Below are 14,858 nucleotides of genomic sequence, written 5' to 3'. Positions count from 1 at the left end.
TTAGGGTTAGGGTTAGGGAGTACGTAGGCGTATAGGCGGCTCCCTAGACTCGTTAGTGGAGTAGGCGAGGTACGGTCTGGCATATTAGATAGTACCAGGGTACGTTCCGGTATACCGGACCGTACCCAGGGTACGTTCCGGCAGTACACTGGGGGACATAGACCCTCTCAGCGTTACTATAGACGTATAGTATAGAGCTAGGATTAAGGTAGCCACAAGTTCCCATCTCGCTTAACACTACGTGGCCGTGTAACTAGTCGGAGAGCCTGGTCGGTTTAGGATTAAGGAAGCCATCTCAGCATCTAGATTCGCAAGACCCCGAACATCAACCGTGACGAGGTCGACGATACAGACTCAGTTATATGTGGACCAAACTGTTGACCACTACACCATATGGTGGTCAAATCTGATAACTTCAATCAGCTTTGAGAAAGCCTCCTGATAGTGATACAGTGATACTGATAGTGATAGGAGGTTAAAGTTAAACGTCAGCGGTACGTTTTGATCCAGACGGTTGAGTAAAAATTAACCAAGATAGCTCAATTTTAGACAATATCAGGCGCTTCTAACGTTAATTTGTTTTGCGTATGCAACATACTATAAATTGTCTTTTCCTCAGGTAATACATAACTGTCGACTGAATTTCGTCTTTCCTAATTCTTTTCATTGTTGTATCTTCATAATTTACTGCTGCCGCATCTTGCCATGTTTGTGGACCCTGGCGCCACCTTGAAATAGAAGGGGATGGACACTTGTTTTCGTCATGGAGCGTGTTGTTGTTTGTTCGTTTTATGTGGCTGTTGTTTGTTAAACGTTTTAGTCGATGTTACGTGTAAAAGTCGTGACGAACAAGTTTAGTTAGAATACACGCGATGTCTCCAAATTAGTCTATTATGTCTTCGTGTACGCTATGACCAACTTGAAGGCCAGTGGTAAGTAATAATTACGTGCTGTTTAGGCTTACAGTACAGGCTACACGGCTACAGTTTAGCTCATTAATGCCATTTATATCATGATCAGCATCTGTCAGACTGTCGGTAAAGGATAGGCCTAGGCAAGTTGCTGTGAAATAGATTATTACTAATTATAATATTAGATATCACATAAAACATAAATAGTCACATCAATAGGTGTGTATATATATATGAATATGATATTTATGTGTCTATCAGTATAACCTGTCCTTGGCGGTACGTACCGGTACTCCATTGCTTTGCATTACCTGTGCCTGGAGACGGTGGCCTGGCGCCAGTACTAGTGGGGGTGATGTACTGATCGACGATAAAAAAGGCGAGAACTGCTGTAGTGCTAGCCACAAGTTACCTTCTCGCTTCTTACTACGCGACGAGAAGGTCGCAAGCGAATGTAGTGACCAAATCTGGTAGCTAACAAAGCACTGCCAGCCCTCGACACTAAGTAACGGTTGTCCGATTGCCCAGGACAAGTGAAAGTCTATGTCAGACAAGTTATTCTCTTGGCTAGTTGCCTGATCGGACAACTAAAAAATTTAAAGTTTTGATAATGGAGAAATTTAAACAAGGCGGCAATTAGTACGTATGAATTCTGCATGATTTTCGTGGACTCTTGGCAGTTATTATCACCACTGCGATGGCTCAATGGTTGAGTGCTCGCCTCGTATGTGGAAGGTCGGGGGTTCAACTCCCGGCCGGGTCATACCAAAGACTTGAAAAATGGTACACACAGCTTCTCTGCTTAGCATTCAGCAAATAGAGATAGAGTGTGGCAAGTTAACTCGCAGTGCTACAGTGGACTAATCCCCCCCTACTGTAGCATTTACTGTGAAAGCAGCTGCGGGGCCTCAGGGTTACAGAAACAGAGATAGGCACCGCCCTATGCGCCTGTAGCTATACTCTATGCGTATGAAGGCGCGGGAAGGATTTAACTTGGCAGTCTTGCATTATTTCTCGCGCATGCGCAGCAATGGCACCTGTAGTTTGCCAACTTCAAAAATAATTCCTTTTTAAACTGTCTGATTATGAATTTATGAATACCGAGGCCAATACAAGTTAAGATTAAGAAGTGTCATGAGTGAGAATAAAATTGCAACAGATAACAAGCGAGGTCACATGGGGTAGTATGATTGTTTTATTCATAAAATTCGGCGTTTGTTGTCAAGTTACAAGGTTTTGTGTATGGAAGGGTCTATAAGTGTAATTAAGCAAATATAAAGGTGGTGTGGCTTGGATCAACCAATGAAAAGACTAACTTTTGAAATAATCGTACTGTTTGCAGTTTTTAACCCTAAACCTAATCTAACCCTCATGGCTAACCCTAGTGTTAACTCTAACCTATATTTATCTGTAACTATAGCCATAAGTTAAGGTGGCTTGTAAACAAGTTCAACAAAGAATTGTAAGAATTTCATCTTTAAGCAAATTTTTTTTTTACAAATCAGATCATGCACAATTAAAGCAGGCAGAGTTGTTTGTCTTGTTCTTTCTCTTTTTTCTGAATAAAAACGACCAGGTAAGGTAACCCATCTAACCAGTAAGGGGTTTAATGTGCCAGGTTGCAATTGTCAATAGGCAGGGCTTCCTCTGGATGTTTTTAAAGTTTGAGCAAAGACTTGGCAAAGCCACCAAAGTTATATTTTAGCCACCAATGAAAAACTATAGCCACTGTTCACTTTATCGTATGTGTTAAGCAAGGCATAAACAGGTGATCGGTATCGGAAAAGAGGTGTACGAAAACATTTTACGACACAGCACTGCAATTTGACAATTTCATGATTCAATTTCAATCGTAATTTTGTGAGCAGTTAAATCTTTTGTGAATTCAATTGTATTCACCACTTCACGTAGTAAAGTCGCCACTGTTATATTATTTATTGCATTTTGTGGAGGTGGCGAATGCCAGCGGTAGCCCTGACTTTTAGAATTACCCATGGGGGCCCAGTTAAACGTTTTTTTAAATTTGTATTAAATGTGTTTTGGCGAAAATAGAAATTTAAACTGATATTTTCCAGAGGTCTTGAAAGTCCTGTAAAATAGGCTATCGTTCTGGAAAGTCGTCACTTGAACACTGCAGTGTCTACTGCGTCTGCATTTTACGAATGAGAATAACGTTTTAATAACAGTTTTTAAGCATAGTTCTCACCCTGTTTGCTGTCTGAGAGGCAATAATACATGCTCGAGGCAAGAGTTTGTACACTAATCATTAATTGGAAGAAGGTGGCGAATGCCAGCGGTAACCCTAAATAGGGACACAGGGCTTCTGGTTTTAACATTAATATTATATGTCAATGACCTAGTTTTGTGAAGCTTCGATCATTAATTACATGTACTGCTTCCATGACTTTTGTGATTTAGCTAGAGAATCAGCAGAGCCAATCATACTAAATGGCACATGCTTTCCTGATACTAGTGTGTGCGTGAGTGCGTGCATGCGTGCGTACTTTTAAAAACGTACCATTGACTTCTAATGGTGATTGTACTGAAGTCCAAATTACACAAATATTAGTAATAAATTATTTTCAATATGATTTAGAAGTTAATTCCTTCCATTTCTCATATATCATGTAATGCAGGCAAGCTCATCTTATGAGACCAATTTATAAGCGAGTGGAAACATGGGTAGAATTTTTAACTATTTAAACATCAAACATTAGGGTATAATTTAAAACTTGTCTATATGATTTATAAAATAATAGGCTAACTATCAATTGATTGTAATATCATGCTGCTCCATATGCTTTATATTTTTTGCTCAAACACGAAGTCAGTGTGTGGCATAATCGCATTTCCTATGTATCTGAACAATGCAGTACTTACAGTTGATTCAGACTCATTACCATATATATAGTGTTTCATTGATTTACCGTTAGACTTTGCAGTTAAAAAACGGGCAACATTAGCTAAATTTTTAGTCTTTCATAACATGAATTGGCAGGATGGCAATTTCCATGAGGTAGCTGTAGCATGTAATTTAGTCCTAGTTAGTTTATTTGCAACACCAATCGAAGAACAAGCCCATGGCTGTGATGAGTGCCTCGTGAAGTACAGTGTAACCCTTTTTGCATATATACACTTTTCAAGTGCAACACACGCTCATTATTACTTGCCTGAGCTATGGCTGAGCATTTTCATGCATATTTTAGTTAGCGGCAGGTTAGGTAATTAAAATCGATGAGAGTTAATTTGGGCACACAACTAAATTATAAACACGACTGGCAGTACCTGGTGTTTAATTGTTCATATGCACATTGCAGGATAATGTTTTTGGCATGTTAAAGGGATAGTAGACTCTAGGATTTTACTGCATACAACTGTACTTACTGTATAACAAATCATCTATACCCACACGTATTTGTTACCAGATACCTAATTTAATTGTGATAATTAATTACACATCAACGCTACGAAATTTGAACGGCGCCATGACACCCGCAACCGTGCTGCCACCCTGGAAAAGTTGCGCATTTGCCAATTTATTTTGCACGTTACAGACTGATGGCTAATCACAAAGGTGCAATTATATTCATACCTAAATGCTATTTAATCGAACGATGTTCATTTTAGGACAAATTTATCCATAATATAACTAAAACTATATGTCGTTTATAAGATACAATCCCTTTGCTTTTAAATTAATAAATAAGAAACACCCTCGGTCTGTAGCCCTTGGCTGAAAAGTGGTTTTGCGCAACTTATCAGATCGTGAGCTTTTAGTGGCGCCACCGTCGTTGTAATCAAACTGTAGTCGTTAGTTTTAAAACATTTTCTAATAATATTTCTAATGGTGATTGAACCATGAAACTTTTTATGTAGCGTAATTTTAACCTAGATTAACTAAAAATAACCCTAGAACCTAGAGTAAACGATCCCTTTAAGTGAATATTGATTTAATCGTCAGTAACAATATATATGGTTTCATCAGAAAGTTATTATTGTAATGGAATTGGTTTTCAGCACTTACAATTTGACAGTAATCATTGCAATAAAGCTATCAAATTTCATCCGTCTCATCCAAGATTAGGCCGTCCAAAAGACGGGTAGACAGGTCTCTGGCTAACACACTGCATACAGTCATTTCATTATAATTATGTATTATGTTATTGTTGCATACAGGTTATTACAGCAATTCGTGTTTATTATCTAGAGTATGTTGTATGGGTTTAAACCCTACTGACAACATGAATGCATTTCAAGCAAAGATTGATATGCAGCGTTTTATCAGGGTGCTAAATGCTAATGTGTAGGCCATTTCTTTATAGTAAATTATACTGTGCTATATATGCAGTGTGAACTACTGTTAGGTGAAGCATTCCAGCAGCAGATTTTGTGACTCGGTAGCAAAATGTAATGTCGGCTGCATTATATATGTTCCAAAGGAGAATTCTCTCTAAACGTACATTTATGTATTTCAACCGGTAACTAAGTACTTCCGATTTTCAATTTCTCACACCAATCAATTTTAGTGCGTTCACATTCATGCCAGAATGCGAGCAGTCTGTCGTATGGCTGTGTGGTGTACGTACTGAGTTTATAACAGCAAAGTCTACATTTATCCTGACTTAGGCCAAAACAAAATATAGGTGTGGTTACGGTTTCCCGACCGACCCTATTTATTCCCAGCGACCCTAAACATTTTATTCAGTTTTCTTTTTTTAATTAAACATTTTTTCAGTTCCTGCTTCAAAAGGCACAACGCACATCCTTCGGACATGGTTCGTAAATGAAATATTTCAAGAAAATAAAATGTTTTCCCTACCTACCTAGTACCTACCCTATTTTTCCTGGCATGTAACGGTAACCACACATATATTTTTTTTTGGCCTTACAAACATGCACTTAACTTGCAGGTAATGGCTATTAACACCCACCACTTCTGTACAGTACTGTCGATAAAAATCGCCACGTGTGCGGCACCCGTCGACAATAGACTCGTTCACACGAGACCTCGTATTTATGAAATACGGTATTTGCGAAATACCGAATCTGAGACAAATACGCAGCCGAGCGTTCACACGCTGATTCGCGGCTCCAGAAATGCCGTATTTGCGAGCTGCGAGCTGCTTTAAACAATCAAGCTGAACAATGCGAAATAAACAATGCAATGCGCACCAACTGCCGATAAAGTACGTAGACTGGTCCGCGCTCGACAGTTCCACTCGCGTTACACTGGAACTGTCTAGCGCGGACCAGTCTATAAAATACGCGGCTTCAGAAATACGGTATTTAGCGTTCACACGAAGAAATGCGCGGTCCAAGAGATCCGGTATTTCTCAAGCACGGCAAATTATTCGGGGTCTGGGAAGCCGCGTATTTACATCAAATACCGGATTTGTTTAGATACCGTATTTCTTGGACTGCGCATTTTGCCTCGTGTGAACGTTAAATACCGGATTTCTTGCTACGTGTGAACGCGGCTAATGCAACCATCTGTCAGCAACATACCACTGTATGAACTGTATGTGACCTGTTCAAACCACACCACCGGCGCTGCCATATTTGATCACGTGCTTCAAATCATGCATTTGATTGGTTAATCCAAAAACTGTTGCCTGAATCCGTCGCCTGGTCAGCGCACACGTAGCGATTGTTCAGCGACTTGGCAACAAATATCAAACGTGTTTGATATTCCAGCGACGAGTTTCTGGCGTCAAAATCGCCGACGCCGTGCAAGCGCACGTGGCGATTTCTCGGCGATTTTGTTCCCCGCCAGTACTGCCAATAAAAATCGCCACGTGTGCGCCAGGCTTAAACACAAAGTACAAAGGGCTTAGACAGCAAGTACGTGTCCGCATGCACAGCCATATTTGTTTACAATCGAATATAAGAGATTCTTGGGTCTTATTTACGTTTCGACATGACAATAGTTGGTGCTTTGCAAAAATTGATAATGAAATAACATAATAAATTAATGATGTAATGATAATGATATAAACATATATGGAGTTTAGTGTTGCTTGGGTTATATCAATGGGATCGTGGTTATATATAATTTTCTCACGCGCAGTTCCAAAATGACATTCACCACACGTCTACGTGGGCGTAGGGCTGAATGGTAGTGCCCATTTCTTTTCATTCATTCAAATGATTCAGTAATAGTTGCAAAGGCTTAACCAACCCTTTAATGCTCTTTTGGTAATGGTCTCCACAGCACAATAACGAGTATATCGACATGACCCCATTTTGATTTGCGTGCTACCCAGTCGCACTGCTATGCATGTTCTTCCTGTGTGACGACTTCCTGTTCCACGGGCTAGGGTTTCACGAGTTGAAGGCTGCATGGGGGTGGGGGGTCGAATGGCTTGGGCCGAAGGTGTGACGTTTGTTCCTTCGCGTGCAGTCGGTTATTTCGACGTGAAGCCGATTGTTCGAGTAGAAATGGCATTATAACTGCACGCGTGGGTTTTCAACCGTCTGCGAAAGCTAAGGAAACAGCTGAATGCAGCTACAGCACTATATATATACTTATGCGAAATGTATCGACTGTGATTTTAGCAAACTTGATCGCATCGCTTTTGAACATGGCTATGTAACAACAGGCATGCGGATTTCTGATGTATATTTCCTGGAATATATGATCTGAAATGATAACTTTAAAGTCAAAATTAAAAACACGTCAATACGCACGTATATCGCATGCAAAAACAATTATAGTTAATTGTTATGTGCGTTTAATAGACATCGGCGGGTTGTCATTGCATACATCAGCAGCAACAACAACAACAACAACAACAACAACAACAACAACAACAACAACAACAACAACAACAACAACAACACGCAAGTAATATTGTTTGAGTGGGGAGAATAATGCTTTCGCGTGGATCATGCGGGTAGCTTGGACTCTCCTCCGTGATTCGTCACGACGTACGATCCATCATGCTGTACGTCCGCGTTTCGTGAGCTGTATGTCATTTAGCATCAGGCGTTTTGCCTGTAATCGCACCAAGCTAGTATCCGTGCGTCCACTCTGTGCCGGGTTATTATTTATGATTTACGCACGTGAGACTCAGAGTTTTATGATTTTTGCGAAAGGCGCTGAAGTCGGACAGCTCTTTTAACAGCTTCCGTTTGGAACTTGTTTGTCATTTCGCCCTCCAAGATTGATGTAAGTTTTCAGATTTTTGACGGAATTCCGATTTTCTGATATTTTCAGTAAAGATTTCGATTCTGTGAGATGGCCTGAAATTGCACCCAAGGATACTGAAAATTCCAAAACGTCTCTATGTCGAGCACCCCCGCCTATGCAAGGACATGCCAGGTGCCCTTCTGGGTGCCATTCGCCATGTCGGAGTGTCTACTATTTTCCTATTTTTTGGGCAAATACCACTTACATCTCCGTCCATGACACTTCTATTTATTTAGATTCAGTTGTTTTAATTTCATTAGAATTGTCTATTAACTTGTTTAACTAACATGCTGCCTCCAAAATGTAATTCATAAAGTACATAATCATAAGTGTACATAAAGTAAATTTGAATTGAATTGTATTGGACATTGCGTAAATCCGGCGCCCTGGAGTCACGGGGAACACGTTTAGCTCCCAGTAATCCCGAGTTTTTCGTGTTATCAGAGCTCTGCATCAAGTTCTCTACCGAGCAGCAGCTGAGTAAAATGAGCATCACTCAGACGTGGTGGATGAATCAGGTCACGGTTCTCACAACAAACGCGAGTTGCGTCATTGGAAAACTTGACACGGAAGGTGGACAGACGATCGGCGTAATATCCCTCGCGTTGCCCTACTCTGGTTCTGCCCCGGATGTGTGCGCATCGTAGACAGGGTCCCGCACGCGCGATACTCAGCTCGACTGACGCGGCAGGACGCGAGCGCGGTGCAGCGGTTACAGTCTAGCTGGAGCATACCAGTAAAATCGAGAGTGAGTGCCAGGGGGCATGCATCGTAAACGGCGCATCCTCGTTGGCAGCCGGCAGCGAAGGAGTAGCCAAAGAGAGAGAGAGAGTGTGTTAGCGCTTGGCTGCGGGGATGTATATATGTATGTATCTGGATTATCGTCGCAGCAGTGAAGGTGAGCAGGCGGCAGGGTGCAGGCAGATGCTGCGTGTCTGTTGTACAGAACTACGTGGATGAGGCGGGGGAGGCGGGGGCGCTTTCTATCTACGCGGGCGCATGCGTCAGCTCGCGTGTAGGTGTTTCCGGCAGATTGATATCTCCAGGAGTTAATAATGACAAACTCCTGATATCTCGCGTCGTTTGGATCAAGTGAGTTTATATAGCGAAATCCGCGCTTGGCGTGTTCGTGTAGTAAATCATCTCTCAGTCTCTCAGTCAGATCAGCAGCTCTCTGTCTCTTTCTCTCTCTCCGTGTGTGTTGTGCTGAGCGATGCTGAATGCTGTTCAATGTTGCGTAACACGGAGGTGAACGTAAGGCGAGGCATAGCAGCGCCCAGCTGGACATGTGTGTGTCGCACGAGCTCCCGTCTGATGTGACGTTTATACCTGCTCACGGGCACCCACGTCGCGACGACTCGAGTATGCGATCGGATTTCAGTTGACATTTCGGTGAGTGCGTATACGCGTAGGTCTGCGTGCGTGCCTGTGCGTCAGTGCGTACGTGGCTGCGTGCGTGCCTGTGCGTCAGTGCGTACGTGGCTGTGTGCGTGTGTGTGTGTGCATGTGTGTGTCTATATACCCAATCTTGACCCAATGTATTATAGGGCTAGCAGGGGTACCCGGCGTTACTTGGTGGAAACAGATTAGGAACAACTCGTAGAGGCAAATCCTGACATATATGTTTACTTAGTTCTAAGGATCGAGTCGTAACAGAGAAACGAAATAAGAAAGGGTGGATGTGCATGTGTGCGTGGCTGCGTGCATGTATTTTTATGCTTGTGTCCGTGCGTGCGTGTATGTATGTTTTTGCTTGTGTTCGTGCGCGCGTATGTGTGAGTGTGTTTGTGTGCTTGCATTTATGCTTGTGCGTGTGTTCGTGCGCGCGTGTGCGTGCCTGTGTGTGCGTGTGCGTGCCTGTGCGTGCGTGTGCGTGCTTGTGCGTGCCTGTATGCGTGTGCTAGTGTGCGTGTGTGCGTGCATGTATGTTTACGCTTGTGTTCGTGCACGTCGGTGCGTACGTAGCGAGCGGTAAGTACAGCCACGAGGGGGTAAATCAAACGTCTGTGTGCGACCGAACAAGCGGAGCGTTTACTCGTAGGTGAAAGCTGTTCTGTATTATACTGTTACTCCTAGCCTTGGCGCGATGGCCGTGGACTAATTTTGCCCTCGCTGTACGTTGAGTGAGTGAATAACTGCTGTCTACTTATTCCTGCAGTGTTTGAGTTGCATAATGAACATGGGTACAGCCTTATCCGGTTGTGATTTATGTGATAATATTGTGTGAAAATGTGATAATATTTTTCCTGCTGATATGTTACCTCACGGTTGGAATCATATGCGGAACTTTTTACGCAGTAGCTGTTTTCTAATGTGTATCTTCTCACACTTGCCTATCCTCTTGCTTCCTGTTCCAGTAAGAAATCGGCCAAAGATGTTGTCCTGCTTCCTAAATTATCCCCACATGACCTCGACCATCTTTTGCTTTCCATCCCCTAACAACTAAATTGGGATTTTTCTCAAATTACGGTTGCCCTTCCTTGTAAGTGTGTCGTAAATTCCCCCGCCCCAGACCTCTCACTTACTGCGTCCATACATGTATGCTTCAGACATCTCACCCAGGAGGATGCCGTCAGTTCTCTACTCAGCGAGCGAATCACTGCAGCTGCTGAATGTTCCTGTGTCCCTACATGAAAAAACTCCGAAGACGGCACTCACGCACTCGCGCGCGTACGCACACACGCACGTACAGATGCAGGCATATGCCTGTAACCCCCTCTCTCTTTCTTGCGGTTACATACTCCGTTCTCCCCTCTCCCTCTCTCGCTCTGTATTCCCCTCTCTCGCTCTGTATTCCCCTCTCTCTTGGGTGTGTGTGTGTCTCTCTCTCTTCCCCTCTGTTTAATTGTCTCGCCCAGTTTAAGCCGAGTGAATTTTCTCCCGGGCTTCCACACAATGATTGGTAGAACACATGAGTCTATTATCACGGTAATGACCTCATAATTCCCGTCATTAAATACAACCCACCTAGAAAAGACACTCACGATAGCTAAAAGGAATTCAGTGACTAGCCACCTCTCCTTCTCCTTCCCCTCCCACATTGTTTGTATGTAGTTTGATTTGTTGACAGCCGCATATCGTATAAATCAGTGAGTCCGGATGTGGTGTATCATGCTCAAACGCATTTATTACCATACTCTGTGTGTGTGTGTGTGTGTGTGTGTGTGCGTGCGTGCGTGCGTGCGTGCGTGCGTGCGTGCGCGTGTGCGTGCGTGCGTGCGTGTGTGTGTGTGCGTTTGCGTGCGTGCGTGCGTGCGTGTGTGTGTGTGTGTGTGTTGGCTGTACGGTACAATCGGTGGCGCAGCGTTGATATGAGACATCGGGATGCGTCATTAAACCATCGCAGTATTTGTTCATGGACCGACAGTTATAAATACCATCGATGATTGATGGATGTGGACAATTCTTGTCGCACCTGCGAACACCACGTTAGTATGTCGCACGTGTGTGTATGCGTACGTGCGTTCGTGCGTGTGTATGTTTGTGTGTGCGCGCGTGCGTGCATGCGTGCGTGCAAGTGTTGCTATATGCAAACTAGCAAATACACGGCATTGCTCAGAAGGGGCGGGAAATAAAAAATGGTCTTATAGTTTAATTCGACAAGAGATGGTTTGTAAGTGATAGCGCAGTTGTATGAAATGCGTGGACACACCCACGCACACATGCACTCAGCCACTCAGCCACTAACACACGTGCACACACGCACGCAGTACGCACGTACACGCACGCGCGCGCACACACACACACACACACACACGCACACGCACACGCACACGCACACACACACGCGCGCGCACGCACACACACACACACACACGCACACACACACACACACTACGTAAATGTCAACATAAGCGTTGCAGTTATATTGTACCATTGTCATCAGAATTTACGGCGTCAAATGATAGCATGTAAGTACATAAATGCTAAACCGTGTTGAACAGTAGATGTACGCCTCAGAAAAAAATGGGGTCGTAGTGATGCCTGGCCCAATTACGTTGTTTACAATGAGCGGGTTTAATATAGAAGTAATGAGTTGTTATATCGATGTGTGCGAAACATGCAAATTTGTACGTGTGACCTAGTATTCGCTAAATTTGGATGCGAATCGGCTTTCTGCCTTCCTCGCTAGCGATACCTATTGCTCGTGGCTAAACGCTTGCCCTAGAAGCCGAATATTTTGACGATGCGCCATGCGAATGAAAAAAGTGAAATTGTCGTGCATTCGCGCACATGAGTCACGCTCGTACAGGCAGCATGCGCGGTCGGTGATGATGTAAGGCATTCCTCTGCGAACGCGGGCGCAATGAGATAAAATCGTCTTAACGCTGTTATATAACTAGTAGTAGGCCGCGAATCGAGAGCGAGATTGAAACGATCGGCGAAAGGTGGATCTCGTTTCGCGCGCAGCGAGCAGCTGTGTGTGTGTGTGGGAGAGAGAGAGAATGAACGCGTCGCAGAAGAAACAGGAGGAATGAACGCAGATGGATAGCCGTCGCACGCCTGATTTAAACCAGCGACGGAATCAATCAGTAAAAAGGAGGAGCAGGGTGGAGATGAGATACGGAGGAGGTCGGCGATCGATAAAAACGCGCGAAATTCACAATTTACTCGCGGACCGATTCTAAATGTCTCTGCCGCCGATGCCCATAAATCGTGGGCGTGGTGAGAATGTTCCCAGAATTACGGTATCATCGGTAGTGTCGTAATATAGACTATATTATGACACTCACTGCTGATATCATGCTGTGACGTTGCGTATGACATGATGTTATCAGGAGTGCCATAATATAGTCTATATCAGGAGTGAATAGTATTACTATTAGATATATAATAATCTATTATTATTCACTCCTGACTATATTAATCTATGTAGACTATAATAGTCTATATTATGACACTCCTGATGTGATGTCACATTTTGATTATATTATGCATATTCGTGTTATATTTTCGTGATAAGTTGACTCAATGAGGTTGACTGCCCTATTATAGTTGACTCTCAACGAATTACGGAATGAGTCTTATTCACTTGCCTAGGTGGGTGTGTGTGTGTGTGTGTGTGCTCAAGGTCATATTTCGGTGGGATTTACCACGGACGGTGCGCTGTGCGTGTATCTAGTAGGCGTGTCGCTGTTCTCACATCTATGCTCGCTGTGGAAGAGGATGTAGTTTAGTGGTTCTGGGCGACAGATGGATTTAACTATATAGGTTGCATGTCTGCGAAATCGCTGCGCTGTCGGTGAATTCAACTCGAAATCCGATCATATACACAACAACAGGATACACTAATATCAGGAGTGAATAATAATAGATGATTATTATTCACTCCTGATAATATATATATAATAACGACAATAACAGGTTGCACCTATATTTATATATATATCATGACAATAACGCAACATTACCGGCTAATTATTACGATGTGACTACCTACTCGTTGCGCAACGACGAAAGAGTACACCTACATTCATATATCATATATATATATATGCACACACAACAACAACATACAAGAATGGTACACTATGTTGCACCTATATATGAATATAGGTGCAACCTTTTGTCGTTGCGCAACGAGTAGGTAGTCACATCGTAATGATTAGTAATGTTGCGTCAGTTATGTAAGCTCTATCTATATCTGCAATTACTCGGTAAAGGAGCGGCTGCATGGATCAAAATGTGACGTATGGTCACTGTCGCAGGAATGCAAATATTATGCCGCTAGATAGGCCTTTGTTTATCCACATATTTGCGTGTATTTGTGTGGTTTCAACTTTCAAGGTTCAGAGTAGAATCCCATTACAGTGGGGAGCCTGTTATCGCTATATGCATGTACGAATCACAGTGGGATGAGCTCAGGACATTCTTCTATTATTTTTATTGTTCAGCGAAACGCCCCCCTCCCCTCCTGGCAGGCACATCCAGAGAAGATGCGTTAAATTGGTGCGAAGTCATCGTGTGGTTAAACCCTCTTCGTCTTAGACCGACACCCCTGACTGGGAGCTGCGTCATTCCTGCTCCAAATATTCGGCTACGTCGTGGTATTATGCTCACCTCTTCTCTCCCTGAAAGTGTCATCTGCGGAGACTAATGGGATTTGCCCAGTTCGATTCGTGAAATGTGCTGCATCGCTCGACAAACACGTCGACATATGGTGTTATTCTGTAGAATCGGCGGTCGGTCGTCATTTGTATTTGACGAAGCAAGTCGGAAATAACGTCAAATAAAACGTGAGATTTCGCCTCGTTTCTGGAAAAGCTGTTTTCGAGGCGGCGTTGTCGAATCGGTCGTTTCAAATTGCTGGCGTTGCTTTAGAGTGGCGCCCGGTCGTTTGAGTAGAGTAGCCGCCATCCCCTGTAACTCTGCTGGGTCAGTCTAGGAGCGAAATTGCGCGCGACCTAGCCGTGCAATTTTGAGACGTGGAGCGATTCATTTTACTGTTTTATTTAACATCACACTGCGCTCCATCTGGAATAAAACTCTTATAGTTATACGATCGTAATGCTTCTTTGGGTGGGCTGTTCAATCTTACCGTACAGAGAGAGAAACGTTAGGTCGACTGGGGGTTTGGATATCTTATGGGAGCAGGAGCTGTGGTATTTAGTGTGCGGTGATATATCTCGAACGCAACACCAGCGGGCGTCTTTTCGACAGCCGAAGGCAGCGTGTATACATCTCGTCACTCGTGTACACGTGCGCGCTTTCAAATGTGTGAACCCCTCTCTCTCTCTCTCTCTCTCTCTCTCTCTCTC

The 14,858-nt window shown here is 43.4% G+C and overlaps 2 protein-coding genes across 2 annotated transcripts in view; one reads left to right on the top strand and one right to left on the bottom strand.

Moving 5' to 3' along the window:
• Positions 1-714, bottom strand: part of LOC106821053 (TAF5-like RNA polymerase II p300/CBP-associated factor-associated factor 65 kDa subunit 5L) — a 15,568-nt gene extending 14,854 nt beyond the window's left edge. The window contains exon 1 of the mRNA XM_014825695.1: positions 599-714. Coding sequence (XP_014681181.1) covers positions 599-667 — 69 coding nt within the window. The 5' untranslated portion in view covers positions 668-714. The remainder of the gene's footprint in view (positions 1-598) is intronic.
• An 8,484-nt stretch (positions 715-9,198) lies between these two features.
• The window catches only part of LOC106821052 (E3 ubiquitin-protein ligase RNF19A-like), a 42,728-nt gene continuing 37,068 nt past the window's right edge, over positions 9,199-14,858 (top strand). The window contains exon 1 of the mRNA XM_014825693.1: positions 9,199-9,492. The gene's annotated coding sequence lies outside the window, so the exon portion shown is untranslated. The remainder of the gene's footprint in view (positions 9,493-14,858) is intronic.

Source organism: Priapulus caudatus, unplaced genomic scaffold (genome assembly GCF_000485595.1).
Source record: "Priapulus caudatus unplaced genomic scaffold, Priapulus_caudatus-5.0.1 Scaffold57, whole genome shotgun sequence".
NCBI classification, from domain to species: Eukaryota; Metazoa; Priapulida; class Priapulimorpha; order Priapulimorphida; family Priapulidae; genus Priapulus; species Priapulus caudatus.
The sequence above is the reverse complement of the archived record's forward strand: the minus strand, read 5'-3'. Positions and strand labels throughout refer to the sequence as shown.